This window comes from Gasterosteus aculeatus, chromosome 7, assembly GCF_964276395.1.
Source record: "Gasterosteus aculeatus chromosome 7, fGasAcu3.hap1.1, whole genome shotgun sequence".
In the NCBI taxonomy this organism is placed as follows: domain Eukaryota; kingdom Metazoa; phylum Chordata; class Actinopteri; order Perciformes; family Gasterosteidae; genus Gasterosteus; species Gasterosteus aculeatus.
The window spans coordinates 20,899,671-20,924,469 of NC_135694.1; the positions used below are offsets into that span (position 1 = coordinate 20,899,671).

The 24,799-nt window shown below is 40.2% G+C and overlaps 5 protein-coding genes across 7 annotated transcripts; 2 read left to right on the plus strand and 3 right to left on the minus strand.

The window, feature by feature from the left end:
• Nucleotides 1-3,177: 3,177 nt before the first annotated feature.
• Nucleotides 3,178-4,568, minus strand: LOC120821920 (odorant receptor 131-2-like). The gene has a single exon (XM_040181044.2). The coding sequence runs from the start codon at nt 4,442-4,444 to the stop codon at nt 3,518-3,520; it is 927 nt and encodes a 308-aa protein (XP_040036978.2). The 5' UTR covers nt 4,445-4,568; the 3' UTR covers nt 3,178-3,517.
• A 2,439-nt stretch (nt 4,569-7,007) lies between these two features.
• ppme1 (protein phosphatase methylesterase 1) lies at nt 7,008-13,013 on the minus strand. Its single transcript, XM_078105103.1, has 14 exons — nt 12,705-13,013; nt 11,848-11,943; nt 11,503-11,593; nt 11,283-11,340; nt 10,086-10,137; nt 9,327-9,481; nt 9,039-9,129; nt 8,738-8,803; nt 8,399-8,522; nt 8,175-8,304; nt 7,961-8,005; nt 7,789-7,853; nt 7,498-7,565; nt 7,008-7,401 (listed from the first exon to the last, which is right to left on the minus strand). The coding sequence occupies exons 1-14, from the start codon at nt 12,788-12,790 to the stop codon at nt 7,398-7,400; spliced, it is 1,131 nt and encodes a 376-aa protein (XP_077961229.1). The 5' UTR covers nt 12,791-13,013; the 3' UTR covers nt 7,008-7,397.
• Nucleotides 13,014-16,327: 3,314 nt separating this feature from the next.
• On the plus strand, nt 16,328-19,081 carry LOC120821921 (dicarboxylate carrier UCP2). Of its 2 annotated transcripts, none has more exons than XM_040181046.2 (7): nt 16,328-16,523; nt 17,053-17,194; nt 17,301-17,499; nt 17,581-17,778; nt 17,871-17,972; nt 18,063-18,243; nt 18,338-19,081. In XM_040181046.2, the coding sequence occupies exons 2-7, from the start codon at nt 17,069-17,071 to the stop codon at nt 18,450-18,452; spliced, it is 921 nt and encodes a 306-aa protein (XP_040036980.2). In that variant the 5' UTR covers nt 16,328-16,523; nt 17,053-17,068; the 3' UTR covers nt 18,453-19,081. The 2 variants fall into 2 exon arrangements, with proteins under 2 accessions (XP_040036980.2, XP_077961231.1); XM_078105105.1 differs by having other exon boundaries at nt 16,416-16,623.
• An 853-nt stretch (nt 19,082-19,934) lies between these two features.
• LOC120821919 (dicarboxylate carrier UCP2) lies at nt 19,935-22,484 on the plus strand. Of its 2 annotated transcripts, XM_078105104.1 has the most exons (8): nt 19,935-20,239; nt 20,475-20,503; nt 20,573-20,676; nt 20,807-21,023; nt 21,121-21,318; nt 21,411-21,512; nt 21,578-21,758; nt 21,897-22,484. In XM_078105104.1, the coding sequence occupies exons 4-8, from the start codon at nt 20,822-20,824 to the stop codon at nt 22,009-22,011; spliced, it is 798 nt and encodes a 265-aa protein (XP_077961230.1). In that variant the 5' UTR covers nt 19,935-20,239; nt 20,475-20,503; nt 20,573-20,676; nt 20,807-20,821; the 3' UTR covers nt 22,012-22,484. The 2 variants fall into 2 exon arrangements, with proteins under 2 accessions (XP_077961230.1, XP_040036975.2); XM_040181041.2 differs by having other exon boundaries at nt 20,099-20,239; nt 20,475-20,676.
• On the minus strand, nt 22,002-24,632 carry dnajb13 (DnaJ heat shock protein family (Hsp40) member B13). The gene is made up of 8 exons (XM_040181039.2): nt 24,405-24,632; nt 24,189-24,292; nt 23,918-24,079; nt 23,690-23,838; nt 23,487-23,600; nt 22,740-22,853; nt 22,583-22,659; nt 22,002-22,347 (listed from the first exon to the last, which is right to left on the minus strand). The coding sequence occupies exons 1-8, from the start codon at nt 24,470-24,472 to the stop codon at nt 22,194-22,196; spliced, it is 942 nt and encodes a 313-aa protein (XP_040036973.1). The 5' UTR covers nt 24,473-24,632; the 3' UTR covers nt 22,002-22,193.
• Between the last annotated feature and the right edge of the window lie 167 nt (nt 24,633-24,799).

Genomic DNA, 24,799 nt, shown 5'->3' on the forward strand with positions numbered 1-24,799 from the left:
CAAACAGAGAATGTCAGAGATACGCCCTGGATTGGTCACCAGTCAATCACAGGGCTGACACACAGACGAACAACCATTCGCACTCATATCCACACACCTTCGGGCAATTTAGAGGCACCAATTAACCTGATCCCCAGAGCACGTCTTTGGCCTGTAGGAGGAAGCCACAGTACCCAGAGAGACCCACGCAGACACGGGGAGAACATGCAGACTCTACGCAGAAAGGCCGCTGGGTGGACGTTCTCGCTGTGAGGTGCCCTGTATGAAAACAGTGGATCTGAAACCTTCAGTTCAAAAGAAAACCGAAATGTTTGCTTAATTTGTTATCACAATACAATATTATCTATTTGAAAATGATTGTGGCTGAATATGTTAAACTTACAGAAAGATTATGGCCCAATTTTCCCTATGGACTTGATTAGACCATTAAAAGGCATAATGGTCAGTCATGGCCGCCTGGGTCTTTCACATGCTGCGTTTCTGGGGGGCAGCAACCCCGTTCTGCTGACAGCAAGCTAACCAGGTCAGTGCTTTAATTTGAGTCTCAGTGCTGTCTTCTGAAGAGCCACCAGGGACACAATTACTCTCCCACCATCCCATTCATCTGCAGCACTAGTGTGAACGTATGTGCGTGCGTGTGCACGCCAGCATGTCTTTTTTTTCTTCTTTTTTTATCAATCTCAAAGTGGGTAAAATGAGTGCACTGAATATTCCCCATTGTTTTTGAGTTCAGTCAGAATATTTTGGCCTTGAGTGTAATGTATCAACATGAAAGCTGTATGTTACTGTGGCAAAGAATTTATGTAGAGAGAGAGGAGTGCAGACTGAAAGTCTCCTTCTATAATCTCTGCCGTATTAGACATAGTTCATTTTAAAATGTCCTGTTGATGTTTCCTAGATGTTGCCTTCCTTAAAGAGCAGTAGACTTTTCCATTACAGATGATTTAGCTGATGATAACCTCTACTGTTATATTTTGTTTTTTATTTTTACTTTTGATTCATATATTGAATATTTTGATCTCTAAAATGGCTAAAAAATAGTGAAATGCTTTTTTACCTTTTAAGTTTTCAAGCTAAAAATAAGCATCACTTGTGCAACCCATTAAAAGAATTGAATTATTTCTTACGCTGTGGTGTTATTTTGCAGGGATGCCTTATGTTCAGGCGTACACATCACCTTTAGCATGACCCAGTTCTTCTCTGAACACCAAAATATTAACAATCAATACATCTCTCATATTTACTCGTATTTTGTAGGCTACTGCACCGATTTGCATCATGTTGTTCATGGGTTCTTGGTGTTTGATCCCAATCTAATGTGCACAGTCCCAACAGACTTTTTACAGATAGGTTTAGTCAGTGTGCGTACTTTGGAGAACCTTTTTTTAGACTGTAATAAAGTTGTTTTTCTTTGCCACAAGTGGCCCATGAGTACACAATAGACAGTACTTTAAAAGGCTGATCACATCTCCACATCCACATCTCTCAGTCATTTAGCAAAGACAGTGATGAGCTTTTCCGTACCCTTCCTTTGTTTGAGTATTTATCTCACACATAATTGTCTTTTCTGGTTGCCCTCGTTGTAAACACAGTGTGTAAACACCTCAAGTGCTGAGCCTGTGTGTTACCAAAAGTAAAAACTGATGCTGTGTTAATTAAACTAGTCTTTGTGAAACCAAAGCCACTGAATCCACTTCCTCAGTTGAAAACATGAGGAATTTTGAGTTCAAGATAACAACTTTTCCCTTCGTCTTTTGCTCCAAACTAAAGCTGCTCTCCGCCACCAGGTACTTTCTCTCTTTGGAATGTTTTTCAACCCTTCAAGTGCTCTTTTTGCAAAGGCGAGAGTATTGAGAGGGCTTCACGAGTAAAGATCGGTTAAATTAGTCCGCCTCCCGCCCAGACGCTTCTTTTATTGCGTGGGTCAGCGCCTCCTCGCTGTTTGCCCACATAAAATGGTCTCCCTACTTTCTGTCTGTAACCTTTCTCCTACACAAGAGTGACAGGAATTTATTAATAATAATATCACAAGTTGGCTTACCGAACATCCTTATTCTATTTTTACATTGCATTATGCTGACATGTTTAAGACTAAAATAAAAGGCCCGGTGTACTGTGAAAATATTTCCAAACCAAAAGTGACATCTGCTGGTTGAATGTATGAATTCTCTGGATGCACATTCACATCATGCATTCGATATGTCAATAAACATATTTAGTGTCCATGTTTTGTACAAGATGAAGCATCCAAGCTTTTGTTATTGACAGCTTAGGTAATGTTTTTTTTACATGAATATTTCTATTTGAAAATGCTTATCCAAACAGATGGATATGAAATGTGTTTTACGTGTTTCAAAGGTGTTCATAGAAAATAAAATCTGTCTTATAATCAATTATAATAAATAAAAAGTCAAAATATAATGTTTTTGTAAATCTGTTATGGTCAACTGTTACTCTTAATCGTAAAAGAAAGCAGATCGATTATTATAATGATTTACCAAATTAGGACAGTGTGTCCCTTTGCGTTTAATGCCAACAACAAATTTTAAATGGTTGAAAAAATTAATGCATAATTAAATGACTCATTTACTTTACGTCTGCTTTTCAAAGAGTTCTTATTTGTTTATTATTGGCCTTAAAATGAATGACTAATTAATATAAATCAATTATTAATTTGAATTGCAGATATCTGGTCTTTTTTTAAATTACACAACTTTTAAAGATTAAAATGATAAGATACACATTTTGTTTTATTTTTCCATCGTGCAATCTAATAGTAGAAAAACAAGCAAGCAATACTACTGTACGTTGTTTATTCATTACATTATGTATATGCTGATCTTCATTTATACTGTATCTTCATGCGTAATACCAGCCAAATATTGTAGGACAAACAAACAACAACAAACTCAATTCTTTCGAAAATCATCAACGTTGTGTCATTACTAGGTTTGATCACCTCATTATCTATCTATCTCTAAGCTATTATATATATATATACAAATCTATTTCACATATTTATTTACATAAATACATGTTATTAGATACAAGAATTAAAAAGTACGTTGTAGTGGGGGATTATTAATTTCATATGCATTTAACACAACAATGCTTCATAATTTATTACAGTGATGACAAATAATAATAATAATGTAAAATAATGAGTGAGATGATGAGTGTGATGTGATGTGTTTTATTAATACAACTTTCACTAGAAAGGTAGTGTTGATGGTTGAATTGCGTTGTGTCCAATGTGTAATAGCTCTTGATGAAATGAAGCAATGAAAGCAGTTAGATTTAGTTTTTTTGGTAATCAGTACGTTTTCAGTGCAGCCTTTATCCATAAAAAGTTTTTTCGGCATTATTTTAGAGCTTACTGTTCTTTGAAAAAAACAATTGCTACATATTGCAGCATGTCTGTATGTCCCTTAAGTTCTTTAAACACACTAACCTGAATTAGACCAGATACAAGTCATCACGCACTTAAACAGACAAAAACAAAATTACTATAATTAAATCAAGACTTAGGAAATCTTTTGACTGAGCCGAAAGTGAAATAGTATTCAAAGACATGTCTGAATGCCTGATCTCTGAGGCCGTATATGAGAGGGCTCAAACATTTAGGTAAAATGATTAGAACCAAAAAGAGACCGTACTGAATGTGAATGGCCATTTTCCGATTTCCCTTCCACTGGTTGATGGGGTTTATCATATTAAAGAGGGTGGAGGTGACACACAGGCATAACTGAATCAGGTGCAAAAGCATTGTCTTGTGGGGCTTGCTGGACTTCTCTACAGTAGACGAGGCCGACTTGACAGCAACTATGACTACAACATATGTGTAGATGCTAATCATGGAGACTAACACAAATATGGTAATGGTGAAACCCTTATTCATAGCCAAATAAATCTGTAGCTGGAAGATGTCTTGGGAGCAGATCCTCATCACAGTGATTGTATTCTCCAGACGGACAAACAAGACGAACTGCGAGAAGGACTCCAGGGAGCCGACCGTCCACATCACGGCAACGGCCGCTCCTGTCATTCTTGTGGTAACAATACTGGCATGCCTCAGTGGAAAACAAATGGCAACATACCTCTCCAAAGACATCATAGCGAGGTTCAGGGGGGATATTTTGACAGTGACGCGTGCCACCAGCACGACGAGAGCACAAAGGAAGCTGCTCAGTTTGATCATGGTCACGGCAAAGATGTACATCAGCATCGCCGAGAGAAGTTGGAGAGAGTCGGCGATGAGTAAATTAGCAAACAGAATGTAGCGGGAGGACTCCAGGAGGAGAGGCTTGCTCAGCAAGGCAAACAGCATGACGCCGTTTATGTACAGAAAGAGAATACACGGCAGCATCGACAGCAGGACTCTGACTGGCGACTGAAACCGCATGACTCCTGTGGTGTTGTTCATGGCCACAGCATCGTGCAGCATCTGTGAACGCACAGCACATCATCACAACTCACTGATCCTTAATCAACATTATATGAACAGTCGGGAATCTTAAAGCCTGTTCAGATCTGTTGACGCAAATAATATATTAATTAAGCATGGTGGCGTGAATAAATGCCACAATGTCAGTCAGTAAATCTATAGACAGCCTCACAATGAATGAAAACATTTCAGAAATACATGTAACCAAAAGAAGATGTCAAGACACATTACCCACATATTAAATGATTGATTTGGACTTCATTCGACAATGAAGGTTTGTGGAACAAATCTGAAGAATGAAGCAACCTCAACGACACGATGTTGTTTTATTATGTAATCCACGTCATAACATCATCGCCAATCAAAACTCTGCAATGCCATACATGACAATCCAACCAGGAGTGTCTATATGGTCATTTGGACTATTAACCCCTTGCAGAGCTACTTTATTAACTCAAACTGAATTAAAATAATTATTTTGCATTTATACAATTTTAAAAAGATTATTATCAGTCTGCAAATGTGTCTACTTCCGGTGCATGAGCCAGAGAATTAACACAAAACCAAATTGATTTGTAAAAACATATAACAAGGACTGGAAAACCCAACATAAAATATACAGACCTGCACCTTTTTTTACTTTTTACATTTATATAAAATGACCTCTAGATTGCATTTTCCTCTTGTTTGAGGTTTCATGACAAACAATAAAGTATCTTTCATATTGATCAAACTAAACTGTTAAAGTTTGGTAAAAACTTCTTGCTTAATCAACGTGAAATTGATCTACTTCAAGTATACAATGTGTAATGTAACTCCAAATCGTATAATGCAGAACTAAGATGAGGCAGTGAAGAAAATAAATGTATAAAACACATAAGATTTATCCCTAGTATTGATGGTGTCAAAGAAAAAGTTTCCTTCAGATCCATTCTATGGCGTTTTTTTTAAATTATAGACTGAAGTTCACAAAAAAGCTGCAGAATTCTCTCTAACTGGAGTGAGTTCTGGACATGATTAAATGGGTTCAGCTGGGGGACTAAACTTCTTAGGAAGGACCTTGGAATTATAATCCCCGTAGATGTGTATTCATTCAGGGGGTGAGAACCCAACTCAGAAGCCCTGGTCTTGTGTCTGTTATCGCTTCCTTGTCATTTGTGTGTTTCAGAACCACAGGTGAGCGGACAGCTCCTCCGTACTGATGAGGCATGATGACAGTTGTGTAACTGACACATTCAAGATCAGTTCAAATGTGTTGAAGCTTCCTTATTGCTGATTGTTGTCAGGTTACAATGTTTTCAACGGTGATTGTGTGTGCCTGGTCACATAAAGAAAGTATAGTAGAAGAATATTGTCATTATTATAAAATAAAATACAGACTTTGATTATTGACGTGTAACAGATGAATCTGTGGCATTGTACTGGATTATATATTAATCAGCCACTTTGTGAGTTCACTTTATCCGTGACATGATTTTAAGAACTTGCTGAAGATATCTATAAAGTATAGAATATCATCGGTTAGGCCTAAAATGATATTCTGAAAAAAACTTGTTCAGAACAACATGCTTTGTTTACAGAATCACGTCTCATAACGACCTTGGTGACTGCTATTCTTCACGGGAGTCATTAATAATTCAAATATTTATGCTGCACATAATTGCAATACAACAGCGTGTTTATCCACGGAGGGACAATTAAAAAATGTTTTTCATTCCCTGGAGTGAGCCGGGCACAATGAAGAAAAACATGTCACTTCTTAATAAAGTTTAGAAAACCTTATATAACCTTTTCAACTTTAGTTTCTGCCTAATGCTGATTTTATTTTGTTAAACTGCAGGAGAACGGGTATAATCTTTTATTTTTAGGGTGGCTTGAAAAAAGAAATATTTATGTAACTGGATGTTGCCAATATCACCTTAAAAAGAATAAACATAAAACTAATATTTTTCATTAAAAAAAAAAGTTAATTACTTTCTCTAATCTCTAAACTATAAACAGCCACACTAATGGATTATACTTTAATTATTTTGTTGCGTGAGAGCTTTTCTTTTATCTGGCAAATTGTTTGCGGCCTCGAGGACAAAGTCAGTGATGCAGAAAATAAAGTCAGTCATGCATAAACTGTTCAATGAAGATTCAATGTGTACTGGACATCAGAGCTACATTCAACAGATTTGATGTTAAACAAACACCTAAATGATACTCTTTTTAAAGTTTAAAAAAATACTTCAAAAGTACATCTTTCCTGATTGCATCAACCAAAATCCTTTCTTCAGCTTAGGTCAATTTGAGTACTCGAGCAAATAACACGCTGCCTTCGACACAGCTGTGAGTGGAAACCAGGCTTCATACTGAACCTTAGAAACAAAAGTTGTCCCAACACATTAAAGAATGTCTAATGTCCAGTGCAATTCAGGAGTTTAAATGTGTGTTATAATATCTGGATGCTAAACATGTGAATTACAGCAAACGCAAGATTCAAACAGTGATACTAAACAACAATAAATGTATTTTTCTGCATGTTTAAAAAAATATATATATTTTAAATAAAACCCCACAATTAAAATAATGACAATGATATTTTATTACATTTACCAAATGTACAAGCATGGGTGACATTTTAGCTGCTTTGATCTTAAATCAGTTTGAATTTAAACATTACAAACACATGATGCAATCATTCAAAAGAAAACATTAAACAAGGAGCACATTACTTAAAAATATATATTGTAAAGGAAAAATCAAATCCCTGTTTTAAATTAGAAATAAGGCAGCGCTCAAAAAGCAAATTATCTACATTTCAAAAGCAATAATAATAACAATGATAATAACAATGTTGTAATAATGTTTGTTGTATTTTCCTTACTTTGCTGTCAAATTGTACCAAGATGTGGATGAATTCGGAAATATATCTGTGGGCGGTAGCTAAATATAGACTCCAAACTGAAAATTAGCTGTGGAGAGAGTGTTACAATATGATTACACAAAATGATATCATTTATATTATAAATATAATGTATAGTTTTACTGTTCTTTAGAAGTTTACTTACCACAGGTATCCTTCCTTAAAGTCAGTGAATTTGTGCCGGACCATAAATGTTGCCAGAGCATCTGCTACCTAGCAACAGATGATCAGAGTACTACATTACAAAATGACTACAAGCTGAATCTGGATCAAACAGGGACAACTCAACATGCACAAAAACACAAGCACATCTACCAAAACAAGAAACTACAATGAAATCAACAATTTCTCAACGTGTGCATACGGTTCTTTCATGTCAACAAGCATCATGCGGTAATTCGGACCGTATCGTAGGACATGTTCAGACACCCCTTACTTTTTCAGGTGCGTCCTCATGGACAGCATGACCACACTGAGGAAGGACCTGCATCTGAAACTTCCCTGTGGACAAACAGTGAGATTTGGGATTTATTTGAGTGTCCTCTAATGTATGACAACATTGTAATGTGGAGAAAACTATGCACAAAATCTCCATTTGTCCTTCTCACCTTGCATCTGTCCAATAGTAAGGTCTTTGTCGAGCCTGTCCACTCCTGTACAATGGATTAAGTCAGGGGTGAAATTGTGCAGTGAACAGCAAAAATCATTTGAATTCATCCAAACTGGTGGGACTGCCCAAACCAACACTGCAAATCCAGACACTTTGTTTTTGTATTTGGAATACCAATTAATAATGTAGCGAGAAACCATGAGAGATCTAACCTGCAAGCAGAAGAAGTTTAGGCACAGGGCAGGTGAGGAAGAGGGCGGACAGGCCTCTGAACCAGCCCTCCCAGTATTTTTCCGTCTTTGACAGGTCTACTCGCCAGGTGAAGACACTTTCCTTTTTTATCTGTATAAAGTGAAATTAACCCGTTAGTTGCATTCTAAACTCTCACAAACGCATTAATGTGACAAAAGACAAGAGAAATGGTTAAAGACAAAACCTCTTGGTCGTCCTCCTTCATTTTTTTCTTGTTGGACTCTTCTACCACGTCTTCCTCCTCTTCCTCTTCTATTATACCTTCAATGCTTTTAGACACAGCGGGACTGCTGGTGGGTTCCTCACATCTGTGAACATTAGAACAGACCAAATGAACATACACTACTGGAGGAATCAACCTCTTTGTTCTATAATTATATTTAAAACACTGGACACTTTATTGTGAATTTGATTGTTCTTTTCCTATATTTTTTTTCCTTCCTAAATGATTTCTCACGGTTCTTTTTCTTGCACCGTGTACATGTTTGTTGGTGCAACGTACTGTAAGAAAGAGTAGACCTACTTCTTCACCTGTCCTCCCATTGACACCCGTGCTGACTCCATGTTTCGGATCTGGCCACTCTTTACACTGATAACAAAGGACAATACATTTTTTCAGAAGGAAATGAGGTCATGCAAACTTGAAAATCCATGTTCCAAGAATGAAGGCAATCATAACTGGAAGATCAAATATCAAAGCTAACTGTTGTCCAAAACAATAGGATGCTTTTAAAAAGGCTCTTATTGAGTAAAAGTAAAAGTGTTTAACACACTATTTGTTGACTTTAACCAAATTGCAGATAAGTGTAATGTTTCATGATTACCTCCACTCAATTGCATTCTCCAGAGATTTAAAAGTCTTTGGGCGACTCCTGAGGAAATTCTGCATACTGTTCAAAGCATCCATTGCTGTTCCTAGGAGAAAGTGATAAAAATAATGTTTTATTAATACACCCAGTAACATAATACTGAGCTCTCTGAAATGATTTCATTATAACCATTCATCGTACAAATTGGTTGATACTTTAAAGTAGTAAAGTCAACCAGTTATTTGGTCAACTAAGAATTATATATTGCAAAATATCCATTTATTATTATCTGCAAGCAGTTACCTTCTACAACGTCAATGACACAGAGGCCGAGCAGAGATTGTAGGTGATTGGCAGCGGCCGTGTGAACTGCAATGGCCCCACCCATGCTGTGTCCGATAATCATGATCGGAGGAGGGTTGTCTCCATAGAGCACCTCCACCACTTTGCCAATGTCCCTATAAAAAAAAAAAAAAAGAAGGATAACCCATTAATGGGGTTTCTTTTCTAGAACAAATCAGTGTTTCTGAGAACAGGGTCTAAAACCTTTCTTGCCTCAGCATTTTTTGGCCTCTGCTTCAAAAATGGTACACCCATTATAAAAAAGTGTAATCACTCTGGAAATACTGTCTTTCTGTAGGATAAAGGGGAACCCCTGAAGTGTTCGGGGTACAAATCAGTTTATATGGTGAAGAAATAAATCAATATAACGCCCACAAAAAATCTTCGAATTCTGTGAACCACCTGAAATAAAATCCCTAATAGCCCTCTAAATCCTCTAAAACACGGAGATAGCAGACTAAAAGCACATCTACATGATAGCAAAGTGTGTCGACAGCACACATGTAGTTTCACATTAATAGTCAGGATTACTACACTTAAGGAGGCTTTTGTGAAAGCCTCATGGCCACTGAATTTAGTGGGGAAGCTGTAGAGATGGGAGCTGACTGTGCGTGGCTTCATTCTCTTGATTGCGTTTCAGGCAAACGCTACTTATTGTGAGCGCATATTTAGTTCTCATAAATTCCAGTGTCTAGTTCAATTGAACATAAAACAACTCACTTGGCCATTGTGTCTGCAGACAGATCATCCGGGTTTTTCACCTTGGTGTCGCCTGTAGGTAATGAGAGAATTCAATTTAGCTACTCTTTCCACCGGAGCACGTGGATATGCAACTCATCTTAATATACAAGTTCGCCATTCCCATGCAACAGATCAAGACTTTAGAAGTGTTGTGCTTTTTGTTTATAGTTTACGGTGTGTGCGGTTGACTAATCACGTTTGAGCCGGCTTTAGCTGAATGCAGGTAACAGTCCACAGGGAGCATGAAATAGGCAGAATGCATTGGCCAAAAATACAATCTCAGAAACCTCCGGCCATCGTCTGACAATGAATTGGCTTTTCATTGGTTTACTACACTAAAATAACCCTAAAATCTGATAAACAGTACCAGTCAAACGTTTGGATACATTCTCATTCAATTGAATGGGAGGGTGTGTCCCAACTTTTGATTGTTTTTTTTGTTATCCGTAGAAAAGATCAAGCGACCGCCGCTTTATTTCAGCGCTATATTATTGCTATAATAATCAAAATTAGAAGCTTCTTGAACAAAATTATCATTACTTAACCTAAAGGGTTAGTATATTACACTAAAATGTGTAAACGGTGAACTGAAGGTATTAGGATGCATTGTTAGATCTATTCTTATTTAAAACAACGGCTGCCATAAATTGTGCTTTATAACTAATGCAGTACATTTTACCACTGAATGACACAGACTCATTATTTAACAACAGGATTAATAATAATCCATCCATCCATCCATCCATCGTCAAACCGCTTATCCTGCACACAGGGTCGCGGGGGGGCTGGAGTCCATCCCAGCCAACTTCGGGCGAGAGACAGGGTACATCCTGGATTGGTCGCCAGCCAATCACAGGGCTACACAGAGACACACAACCATTCACACTCACATTCACACATCTACGGGCAATTTAGAGTCCCCAATTAACCTGATCCCCAGAGCATGTCTTTGGACTGTGGGAGGAAGCCGGAGAACCCGGAGAGAACCCACGCAGACACAGGGAGAACATGCAGACTCCACACAGAAAGGCCACTGGGCGGAATCGAACCCAGGACCTTCTTGCTGTGAGGCAACAGTGCTAACCACCGCGCCACCGTGCCACCCGGATTAATAATAATACCTAATCAAATGACAAATCCTTACTATTCATATATACTTTAACTACACATATTTACCATGAGCTCGAAGGTCCATAGCCACCACCCTGCAGTTGATCCTGCTAAATATTACAGCCTGCAAAACAAAAAGGGAAACCATTGAAATCTAATTGTATACAGCAAACATGCTGAAATGAAACCACAGCGCCATCACTATTCCACATAATGCTGGTTATAAAACATATGCCTTATCAAAGTCAAGCGGTTAAAGAGTTTCAGTTATGGTCCTTGTGCTCACAGTGAACACGGCCCAGGAGAGTGCAGAGTGTCCTCCTCCATGGAGCAGCAGCAGCACCGGACCATGGGCACCGCTGCAGTAAACTCTGAAAATGTTCAAAGCGGTCAAGGAAATGGATTCCAGAGCTGTGCAAGTTACAAAATAAGCAGATGCTGCTGAAGAGGGAATAAACATCCATTTCATAAACTGCACACCTTCTATTTTAAGTTGGATGAAACATGGGTATAAATAAGTGTCTAAATCTGTAATGACCTAGTTGGATTTGAATGCTCTGGGTGATACACAATACAGTTTCAATAATTCGTGCTTATTTCTTTTGACAAAACACAAGCAGCAGTCAAGGATATATCTTTGCCATTTTCGTTTTCCACCTCAACATCTTCCATGGTCTCAAAGTACTGACTCCAGGACAGTGGGGAGAAATCTCTCTTCCGTCCAGGTCTGTATGAAAACATTCAATTCAGGAGTTCAGGAAATCAGGAGTCAATTCAGTCCTTTTTTTTTTAAAAGGACAAATAAAATGTAAACTGCAGCCAAATTGTACCAGGATTATTAAAACACACATCGACATCTACAACACGCAGATACTCAGGTTTCATCACATTGTTTATGTACCCAACATTACTGCTTCATTCATAACGACTGAAAACGCACCTACTGAACGTTTCTAATGCTTTGGTTGCTGGCTTTTTATTTGACAGGAAAACTGTGACTGAGGAGGCTTTAGGATGCGTAGGGAAACTGGAGGTGGTCCAAACCCTCCAGCTGTATCGCCGACAATCAAACCAAGACATTAGGATTATTGTCTTCCGACCGGTGCTTTTCGTCTGACGTCATTATATCTAAACCTACCCTGACATCTCTATTCTAATGTTGGTTAAGATCAAATGCCGCCTGGTTGAATTGAGGCTAAGATAAACAATATATAACGTGGTAATGCGTGGGTAGTAATCAAAATCCAGGGGCTAAATCGCAGTTTATCCGCCGCCGTCGGTCAAAGCACTGGCAGCCAGAGCTAACGTCAGGTTAGCTAGCTGCGGCTGCTAGCTGCCAGCTAACACTTTCCTGTCTTTAAGCAAGCTGAGAAGACACGAGTCCGACGTGACAGAGACACTGACGTGATAGTGTGTCGTAAATCAATAACGTCAAACAGTCAGCAGAGTTGGTAGCGTGCTATTCAGACCTCGGCTAAGCGAACTCACCCCATTTTCATCTTCGAGCTGGACTGAAATCCACCAGCCATCGGAGGTCTGGAGGGTAAAAGGTTTAAATGCAACTGTTTTTCCATGTTAACGAAAGCCGGGGCTCGTTCTCCGTCAGGAACTGTTCTCTGCGATCTTCCTTCTCTTTCGCAGCATAGGATTGGGTTTTTTCTTCGGAACCTGCGCCGATGCTGTTAGCCGGGCATTGGAGAGAAGTCAGCTGAGGCTGGAGAAATACGACAAACAGTTAGCGCTCTTCTTCTGCAGCTGTAATTATTTTGGTCGGTCTCTTCTTCTACGTTTTTCTTTGCCAATACCTCAGCAGGGAACTTGTGAAGCTCTACTGCCACCTATTGACTACACAGTCACCTGCGACACATCTGGGGTTCACAACATTCTATCGTTTGCCCAACAAAGACGGGGACAGATTATATAGTAGAAACAAATGCACCGTCTTTTAGCATTCATTTTGAACCACATAGCAGTTGCATATGAAAAAACTGTGAGTGAAAACAAAAACAAAAATCACATTTCAGATATCACATTCCTTCGGCTGAAGTAAATATTTCAACATATACAGTAATTTTCCCAACATTATTCTAAAGTTATAGAACTACTACACACAAGCAAAAGCACAATTTAGGATAGTGTTATATCCTTTGTCATATATTAGTCTTATATTGTACACAAGGTGGTGCTAGTAAACTTTTTACCCATGTGAGAGTGAGACAATTGACATAAAGTGACACTGCACAGTGGCTTCTGTAGCTCTGTATACGCTTTGTGTTTAGCTAAGCAGGGTCTATTGAATGACACCATTGAGTTGCTCATGGCAAATGTAGTTTTTAGAGAGGCCTAATTGAGGGTAAAAGTCTGGATGTTTTAGCCTAGCTGCAATAAAACAGTGGATTTTCTTTTTGAAAATTGTGTCTCACACAAGTCCATCAACTGTATGGTATTGTTCACCAAAGTGATGAAGCGCCCAAGGAACCGACTTGTTAATGTGTGGACAAAACAAATTTAAGTGCAATTCAGAACAGTGTCTCCCCTGCTATGAAAACTTCCATAATAGAAATACTAATGGTAATGGAACTACTTATTTATGAATTCTAAAGTTGCGTCATGCGTCATTGTTATTCAACGGGGGGCATTTGAGTGAATGTTAATTTAGTTACAGGAAGCGTATGTAGAGACGGCTGGCTACAGTTGCAGACTTCCTAATTTGATTGAGAGAGGCACAAGAGAGGACGCAAATAGGTGACGGCGAATAAGGCAGTTAAACATTGGAGCAAAGATACCTTCATTGATTTTTAGAATTATTCCGTTGAAAATCATCTGATTTGATCAAAAGCGGCAGAGAGCAAAACCGGGGAAATGGTCATGACGCTGAAGCTGCCCTTTCTCAGCAGTGTGTCAGCAACACCAGCAACAATCACACTTGTATTAAAAAAGCTGTGAACGAAACTAAGTATATATAAACAGAACTATTAAAAGTGACGTGTTTTATTTCGGTCAGTTGGCATGCCTTGTTTCATGCTATTATACAGTGATCGTGTTGAAGTGTGCTACACAATTTAAAACCATGTATTTGTTTATCCATTAGTTTGTTGCCTTTCTGTCCAACTAAATGAGTGGCTGAACATTACAGTAATGGCCAACAGAGCGCATGAACCAATACATTCTCATGTGTAGCATGTGGACCACATTCAGATGGCAGAACATGTGTGTTCTCTGATCGAAAAAACATTCCATTGACAGGTGCTGGAAGGCGCTTTGAGATTCAGCATGGAGGTTATAAATTGGACCAAATTAGGGGTAATGGAAAATGTGTCTTTTTGTAATTTTATTGAAATGAACACATTCATTTTTATCTTTAAACGTTGTTCGATTTGGATGACATTAACATCTTTATAATTAAGTATAATTAATTCTGTTACATATCTTTGGTGTGATGTGTTTCTTGTTTCTTAATAACTTAGTTTTAGCCAACAATAGCCTTTCGTTACCTACTAACTAACTACTAACTGGTTGAAATAAATTTAAGCCAGAAGTTTTTCTGTTCCTCAGGAAGAGAAGTCACACCGCGCACCACTAACTTTACACTGACGCAGCGGCTGACGTTATAAATAGTGTAATGATCTTTATTTATAGTGTAATGGAGATTGTTTCACAGCACTGTTTCAAAGTTCGTGGTATTTAAAGTGCAGGCGGACACTGAGCAGGCAGTCGTCACGGGCGTCTGCCTGTTTGGCTCAGTTTGATTTGGACTGTGGGCGAGGTCACTGTAAACTGGTTGAAGCCGGACCAGCAACTTGTTTACTGGTCTGACCGTCCTTTAAGGTTATGTTCTTGTAAAGCTGCTTTTAGTGCCAACAAAGCAGGTGTTGAAAGCCCTTCACCTTTTCTTTGAACCATTATTTAGATTTAACGGTGTCCCATCTTTGTGCCTTCAATCTCTTTGTACAGATACGTGCATTGCGGACACAATTTATTCAAATTTGCCATCTAGATTTAAATATAGATATAGAAAGGAAATATAAAAGTTCTCCCTTAAGTTCTTTTTGCTTTGTTTCATAATTGTTAAATTAAAAATAATTGAAATAATACCTATATATACTGTATATGGAATATGAAATAAAGTTAAACTGTACACAGTTGTGTGTATACATAATTGAAGGAGGCAGATGCAGCATTTAGCTAAAGAGCTCAAGAAAAACAGGGGGAAAAACAAGTGTGCATGTTCCAATGTGAAGAAATACCTGTGAAGTCTTGGAACAGAACAATATCTTTGCACACGAAGCAGCAGGTGAAACATGAGTTGTGAAGTGACAGTTTTGCACAGTCAAATAACGTGACACGACTGACGTCAGCCGGAGTCCTGGCCTCTGGCTGCTGTGGAAAGTCACATGTGTGGAGGCATGCACATGCAGCACTCTACTCCACTGCAAGTGTCTTCCCTGTGAAACCCTTCCCATTGGAATGATGCCTATTTGACTGATCGGAAGCTAATGGATAGAGTGATTACATACAGATGCTGTGCATTTACCCAGCTTCGTTCACCGTATGGATTGGCTAAGAAGCATGGAGGTTCCCCTCGCCTGGAACATTGTGTACCTTAACCAGGTGCAGGGAGGAGGGCTGAGGGAGTTCCTGAAACTCCTCAACTAGTTTTGCGTTAGAACGCGGGGCAGTAACTCCAAGGAAAGGATGTGGGACAAAAGTCATCTACCACAGAGCTCTTGTTAGCTAGTTAAATGCCCCTTGAAAACATTTAGGGAATCCAGACAGGCCTCTTTGTCTGATTGGCCACATACACCAACCAATAGAAACACAAGGTATGCTCCTTGATGTCAGAGTAGTAATATGAGCTGATATTCCCACATTTTTATGTGTGTAATAAAACGTAAACTTCAATGTCTCGGTTTAAAGATGAATATAAAATATATTCACAATATTGCCAGCACGTTTTAGCGTGATATTAGACGTGAAATAACATGAAAGTATTCTTAATGTACTCATAGTGAGTCAGTTTGTGGCAGGCTATCGTGATGACACAGTTAGGAACAGATCAACAAGGGCTCAGATATCCGGCTGTGTTCCACAGACTGGTAAACATGAGATACACATAACAGGTGGGCACAACTTGTCATGCTTTCCGGCGGTCACGGGCTAAAGGTGCTTATATAATCAGCAGCTTCTTCAATATCGTTCAAGACAAACCACACAGCATGAGACGGGAACACAGAAGGGACTAACTGCCTAAAGGATTGTATATTTTTTCTCTGAACTGGATTATCACTTTCCTGAAAAACTATCTAGGTAAAATCTGAAAAGAAAGAAAACAAGGGTTTAAGAAATCTCACCCTACATATGTCACTTGATATTTGGATTACAAATAAAACTAATATAAAACAAATATGTAAGTGTTTAAACTATTCAAAGTTCTGCACCTCTGACTCGGTTGTATTATATTGCTTAGCTATCATACGGATAACCAATCAAATGTGTGAAACAAACAATACAAACTCTACTAGGAAATGATAGATGCTTGTTTTTGAAGGGAACATGTTGGCCGACTCACTTTAGATGCTTTTATGGCCAAATGCATTTGCTACTGCAGAACCCATCTTAATGACCAGAATACCAGACACTTCCAGGCATTAGTAATGCTCAGGATGAACATACACTTTTGTGCTCTCGAGTACAATCAGATTTAATCAGAGTTACTGTAAACATGTGGCTGTTGTATTCAGCTGATCAAATGTGAGATTCTCTCTGTCGCTGGTTGATGACTTTTTTGCTTTATTTTATTTGATATAAAAGTGCAGATGTTTTCCATTTTTGTCAGTATCCTGTACGTAGAGATGGTTGGCATCAAGCCCAAAGACGTGGCGCCCTGTGCTGCGGTCAAGTTCTTCGGAGCAGGCACGGCGGCCTGCATTGCCGACCTCATCACCTTTCCACTGGACACCGCAAAAGTCAGACTACAGGTTAGGAGCTGGAGACACATTTCATCTTCAGAATCTGCTCCAAAAATATGCCCCATCAAGACTTAACCTGCTGTTAACAATTCTTGAACGTTACTTCATCTTCCAGATTCAGGGAGAGTGTGAAGGGTCCGGTGTAGTGAAGTATCGGGGGGTGTTTGGCACCATCACCACCATGGTGCGCACAGAGGGGGCCGGCAGCCTTTACAATGGACTGGTGGCAGGACTCCAGAGGCAGATGAGCTTCGCCTCCATCCGAATCGGTCTTTACGACTCCATGAAGCAATTCTACACTCGAGGAACTGAGAGTGAGTCGCGCGACCCGGGTGTGTTTGTGTCGCACAGGAAACAAGTGGTTTCATTGTGACTAAAATACTTACGCTGCGCAGGTGCTGGAATCGTTACCCGGATCATGGCGGGTTGCACCACGGGAGCGTTGGCCGTGGCTCTCGCTCAACCAACAGACGTGGTGAAGGTGCGTTTCCAAGCCCAGGTCCGACTGGCCGACGGTGGGAGGAGATACAACAGCACTCTGGAAGCCTACAGGACGATTGCCCGAGATGAGGGAGTACGGGGCCTTTGGAAAGGTGCTTGTCGTGTTACTGTAAATATGTATTAAAAAACATTATCTTGGTTTCTTATCATGGTATCGAAGTGACCATCCTTCTTTTGTTTGTAGGTTGCATACCCAACATCACCCGCAATGCCATTGTGAACTGTACAGAGCTGGTGACCTACGACATGATCAAAGAGCTCATCCTGAAGTACGACCTGATGACAGGTGCGGTGGCAGAGCAAAGAAATTATCACAGAAGCTGAACATATTACTCTTGATCCTTCTTAAACATATTGAGCTACTTCTCTCCTACAGACAACTTCCCATGCCACTTCACTGCTGCCTTCAGTGCCGGCTTCTGCACAACGGTGGTCGCCTCTCCTGTGGACGTGGTCAAAACGCGGTTCATGAATTCTGCAGACGGCCAGTACAGGAGTGCCAGCAACTGTGCGCTCAGCATGGTTAGAAACGAAGGAGCCAAAGCCTTCTATAAAGGGTAAACCTTTTATGAAAGAGCAGTGAACCGAGCCGCAGCAGTAAAACCTTTTTTGGACACTTCACCCTACTTTTCTTTCCTTTGTCTCCTCTAGGTTCATGCCTTCTTTCCTGCGACTGGGGTCGTGGAACATTGTGATGTTCGTGACCTATGAACAAATCAAAATAGGTATGACCAGGGCACAACAGTACCAGGAGTCACCGTTTTGACCTCCGCGCGTCAGGAGGTCTCTTCAGATGTGACTGCACAAACCTCCATCCCGCTGCAGAGGTCACCCAGGGCTGGAAAAGGATGTTATGAAGACTCGAGGCAGCAAGATGAACCATCTCACACTTCCTAAATAATCAGGCATAGTTGCAACGCCACAACGATTACAGGGTGCAAATGTAAAGAGACAATTCATGGTTTGTAATGGAGAGCGTTTCCATTATAAAACGCCTACGACGGATGTGCAATTATAATTCCAGAGGGTTATTGTACGTTTAATCTCTTTTCCACAAACTGTACATAAGATACTAAAACCTTGATCAACTTGTCGCTACACACCTTTGAAATGGATGTTTACAAGAATGATCTGTTAGATAATGTGAACAGTGTTATTGCGTTATATTATTTATTACTCAGGAAAGGTTTTCCGTGATGGCAATGGAAGCTGACCATTTCTATGTTACTTATGTTGCTTTCAGTGTCATGGTTTACCATTGTTTGTATTTGCCATACAGGACTTTTAGTGCAGGTAAATCAATGTGCTGCTTATTGTAAATAGCATGAATTCATTGCTGGTCGATAAGTCATTGCTGTGACAAATCATGCAAAAACGGATAAAAGTACAATTTTTTCTTCCGTCTATTATTGAATTTTACTCTTATGTTTTGTTAGCAATGTCAGATCAGTCAAACATCAAAACATGTCCTTGTCATTCCTCTCCAAGCCGCTCTGTCTAGATGGCATTCAGTTGGCCCTAAATATATCCAGCACACACTTATCATAGATGTATCGGACAACATGTACCACTTCATTTACAACATTGCATATATTCCATATTACATTACCTTTTCTTAAACAGCCTCAACAGCTTCATCTGATAATGCAAGGCTACAGTGCTGAACACAGCCGTGTGTGTCAGTGCGATGAGGGGTCATGCCTTGTTTAAAAAAAACTAAGCTTTGCAGACACAAAAGGTCTGAACATACGGATCAAATTTGGTGGGTCGGCTACGTGTTCTTGGATAATCATCATGACTCAGCATTTTATTTCTCTCTGTGCATCCTGTACTACAATACCATGTGCAGACCATGACACAGATAACTGATGTTTTAACCCAAAAAATGGTTTAAGAAATTTTGCAATGCAACGTTTAATTTTCACAAAACATTTGATTCTCGTTATATTGAGCCGGTCTCATCAATCACAACCCTGCTTTTTACTTTTTGTTGTGATGTTGTTGTTGGTCCGAGGACACAATACAGAAGAAGCTTGAGTATGAAGTCAAGAAGACAGAGACCGAATATGTTCCAGCACATACAGAATCGGACAAACATAAACCACAGACTGTCTAATGTAGACAGGTTTACGGTCTTCCAGGGGACAGGCCGTGTAGATGCAGTGGGGGAGGTGCCCCATCGGCAACACATGCCATGATGTAACAAGAACAAGGAGGTATTTAAAGCGACGGCTCTCTTCCTCAAACTACTGCGTCCGCGTCCATTCAACGAGTCATTAAGCTATAGTCACTGCGAGAGGCAGGCACCTAACTTCTACATCGCAGTATATGTTATATTATGTGCAGATTTACACCATTATTGGACTTAGTCTAGTTCAATTGTTTGTTTTTTTACCTTATATCTGGGCAGTTATTTTAGGATTTGGATTATGATTTTAAGGCTCATCAGTTCTGAAAAATCTTCTATGGAAAAACAAGGAAAACTAATTATAGCTGGCACGAAGTTCAGCCAAAGAGACGCCTGCGTTTCTTTTCTAAACTGCTCCATTAAAGGTAAGAACGAATAACCCAAACTCACACTTCAAAATAAGTGTAATGTGCTTCTGATTATGTAAACCCAGCATTTCACTGACTGCAAACAATGAACTGAACAGCTGTCTCTCATTTAGCATCACTAAAACTTTGCCTATGCCTAATGCAGGTGTTACATTAGCCATTCAATAGGTCAGGGCACTTTTCCATAATATACATTTGGCTGAAATGTGTTTTGGGGTCTTTTTCTTTTCAGATTTTGAAGGAGCGTCTTGTGCTGTCAACGTAAGCAGCTCATCAATCCATCAATTTATCAAAAAGAACATTTGAAAATGGTTGGATTTGGACCCGCAGATGTGCCTCCATCAGTAGCTGTGAAGTTTGTAGGAGCAGGAGCTGCAGGCTGCGTTGCTGACCTTATCACCTTTCCCCTGGACACAGCCAAAGTGCGGCTTCAGGTAAACTGGCTTGTTGGGAATGTGAAAGTTAACATCCCCTCAAACTTTTGTATTGAACGTGCACTTATGTAGGTAAACTGTATGTAACGGTCCCTCGTCCTTTCTTATCCTCACTTCTTATCTTGCACAGATACAAGGAGAGGGCATGGCTCCAGCGGCTGCAGGAGGGGGGTCTGCACTGAAGTATCGTGGAGTGTTTGGTACCATCACCACCATGGTGCGTACAGAGGGGCCCAGGAGCCTTTATGGTGGACTGGTGGCCGGACTCCAGAGGCAGATGAGCTTTGCCTCTGTCCGCATTGGTCTCTATGACTCTGTCAAACAGTTCTACACCAAAGGCTCTGAGCGTGAGTATCACAGAGTATATACCGATTGTAGATAGCCAAGGGGGGGTGGGGGAGGCTGCTCCAATCAGGCCTGACACAAGCCCCCTCTGTGGTTCAGATGTTGGTATCGGCAGTCGACTGCTTGCAGGATGTACCACCGGTGCCATGGCGGTTGCTTTTGCTCAGCCGACAGATGTGGTAAAGGTCCGCTTACAGGCACAGGCCAGGTGTGCTGGGCGTGCGGGGCGCTACTGTGGCACCATTGACGCTTACAAGACCATTGCTAAGGAAGAAGGCATGCGTGGTTTGTGGAAAGGTACAGTAGCTCTAGCTTAAGATGATTACTTAGTTACTCAAACATCTCCTTTCATTTTTTTTTTTAAACATTTGTTTCACCCAATCATGCAGGTACAGCTCCAAACATTGCACGAAACGCAATTGTCAACTGCACTGAGCTGGTGACATACGATTTCTTTAAGGATACACTCCTTAATTCCACTCCCCTGACAGGTAAAACAACGAGTGCCCCGGTGCTCTTGTCTTTGGAGAAGTAACGTTCTCTTTTTGCTCCACAGATAATCTCCCATGCCACTTTCTATCAGCCTTTAGTGCTGGGCTGTGCACCACAGTGACGGCCTCTCCAGTCGATGGGGTGAAGACAAGATATATGAACGCCGCTCTGGGCCAGTACAGCAGTGTTCTGAATTGTGCTGCTGCCATGATGACCAAAGAGGGGCCGCTTGCCTTTTACAAGGGGTAAGCGTTGAGTGTGTGGACAATATTGAGAGGATTAGTGAGGATAAAGGTCACTTCTGTTTAGAGAAAACAGAGTTGTAAATAACGTGCAATAATCAGCTGTGAATCAATCATATATACATTTTGTTTTTCTTTGAGGTTCACGCCATCTTTCTTACGTCTGGGCTCGTGGAACGTGGTGATGTTTGTGACATACGAGCAGCTGAAACGAGCCATGATGGCTGCGAATCACAACTTCACATCTACACAGTAGCCTTTATTGTCTGTGAGAAGGCGCGTATTGTAGCACAGTGGTGGTGTTTACAAATGTCTTTAAGACTCCAAGTGTACATTTCAAGTTCAAGTTATACACATTGTGTTGACGCGTCTCCATCACGTGACCACATTAGTCATGAGTCACATGATAGAAACACATGTATTAGAATATGTTCAACATTAAGAAGGCAGAGCATGTTTAATCAGATGCTTGCTCTCAGCGGAGAGCTTCTTGGGAAACACGATGTCAAAAGTGACGATGAGGTTTCCCCTCTGGGAAAGATCCTGGGACAGTGGCATTCCCGCTCCAGTCACCACTTTGTTGTACGAAGGGCTGTTGTTTTGCAAAACAAATCAGAGAGGAAAGTTTCAATTGATGCAGAGGTTGCACAAACCTAAACGTCTTTTAATCAAGAAACGTCTTTGTAAAATATTGGTGTACGGTTATTATAAACGGATGGAATTTTTTCACGTTTGGCTCTGTCTGTTTTGATTTATATGTTTAAGTAAGTTTTGAGAGTGTCAAATTAATAGGAATGACTAGAAAAGGAATTCAGCATTCCACTTACTGCACAATGTCATTGATGGGGATAGTGATTAGCCTGCCATCTAGTGTCTGCACATCCACGGAGAACCCCGTCAAGGCCTGTCCAAAATATTCCGTGTTTATTCTGCTTAAACCAAAGTATGCCAGTAATTATTCTGTCCCTCATTAACACGACTCACCATCTTCAGAGTGATTTGCACCTTGTAGATCAGGTCACTGCCTTGTCTTACAAACAGGGGATGACTCTCCTGACGCACTATGAACACAATATCTGCAGGGATGCTGTTTGGTCCCTAAAGATCGAATACAGCACATAGATAATGATGCAGTCAGGTTCCTACCAAAGGAAATATGAGAGGTAGAGAGAATAGGAGAGTCAGTAACGGCATTGTTTTTAAATAAGCATCAGCTGAGGCCACCTATTGGTGGCATTGCATCAGATCCAATAAAGTCCAGTAGTTGATAAATCAGCACCGGGGACAGCGGCACAATTTTAACATTACATTACATCACATTACATGTCATTTAGCTGACGCTTTTATTCAAAGCGACGTACAATAAGTGCATTCAACCATAGGGTACAAACTCAGGAGAACATCAGGCAATGACACATATTTGCGTAAGAAATTCTGCATCAGGTGAATAAACATATTATGCCCACAGCTTCACTTCACTTTTATCGCAAATGATCTACTGCTCAACTTTTTCAACATAATCGTAACTAGTGAACACGTACAACTCTCCTCAGCCATTTTTCTAAACGTTCTCACGGAGGCAGCAACGGGTCAGAAGAGAAGGAGAACTTGAAACAACCGGTCAAATCCCATAAACAGTATTTCAACACATGGTCATCAATAACCACTAATACAACTTAAATCTTAATGTTAAATCTCAAAACCCAAAATCATGATGGATTGTTCTTTTACCTGATCTCCCTCTTTGGGGAAAATAATTCGTGTGCCTTCTTTCCACCCAGGCTTCACAGCTATAGTCAGGATCTTGTCTCTGATACTGGATGTGCATCCATCCTCATTAATGACCTGTTTAAACAAGAAAAGGCTAAAGTGAATAACTGTATGAATGAGCTGTGGGACGAAAGAAGATGCACCTCACACACACTAGCTCTTACCCTGCGAGATATCTTAACCTTTTTTGTGCACCCGTTGAAGAGATCATCCAGGGTCAAATGAAGATCTCTCTCCATGGGAGGATCTTGTGTCTTCACATCTCCCGGTTTCAGGCCACCAAACTGAAGTCGGGCATCATTTGTAAAGAAGTCTAGTAAAAAATTTAAAAAAAAAAACTTGTTACCGTAATTGGTATTCAGTTGAATGAATACAGGGTCTGAATCCCTCACCTGCAAAAGGGTTGTCGCCTCCAAAGAACTCTCTGAACGTCTTCTCTGGGTTCCCATGGTAGACATACTTAGATGACCAAGCCCCAGTGCAGCCAAACTCGGGTGGGATCCCACCTTTTAACCCCTCTTTGCCAAACTTGTCATATGTTGCCTTTTTTCGGGCTATCACAAGGAACATACGGTTGTGGTGGTAGTCAATGGCCGTCTCGTGCGGTTGAAATGACGGTGTTTCGGTGAGCGATGGAGCGTTTGCCGCCTGCGGGCTACTTACGGTCGCTCAGCACGTCGTAGGCCTCCCCCAGTTGGCTGAATCTCTCGGTGCTTCCAGTTTGCTTGTTTCGGCCCGGATGAAACTTCAATGCGAGACGTCGAAATCTACTTACGTAAAAGAGGAACACTTAACACACACAATAAGCACGAACGCCTGATCCTGTTGTTCTATATTTAGCGTTTTATCAATTGGTGGCTGTAATTTACCAAAACTTACGCCTTTTTTATTTCTGCGTCTGTTGCGTTTCTGTTTATTTCCAGCGTATCGTAGTGGTCGCTAACCATTGTGATGGTAAATGCTCAAAACAAACCTGAAGAGTTAAGGAAAGATAAATATGTCTCAAAATAACCAAAAGCTCGACAGAAGCAGTTGTGGGTCTCGGTTACCACGGCAACAGCTCTGAATGTTCTCAGGGGAGAGCGATGGGTGATTCTTTCAAGTCTCGCGAGAGTAGGAATCCACACAACGATAAACGGTTCGAACTCTGAAAGCCGCAATACAAATGCTGATTTACTGGTAGTAATTCCACTGCATCAAAATTAACTGAAAATGAACAGATCATCATAACTGCAATACTATTTTATATTTCATTAAAAAAAAAGATTAAGATA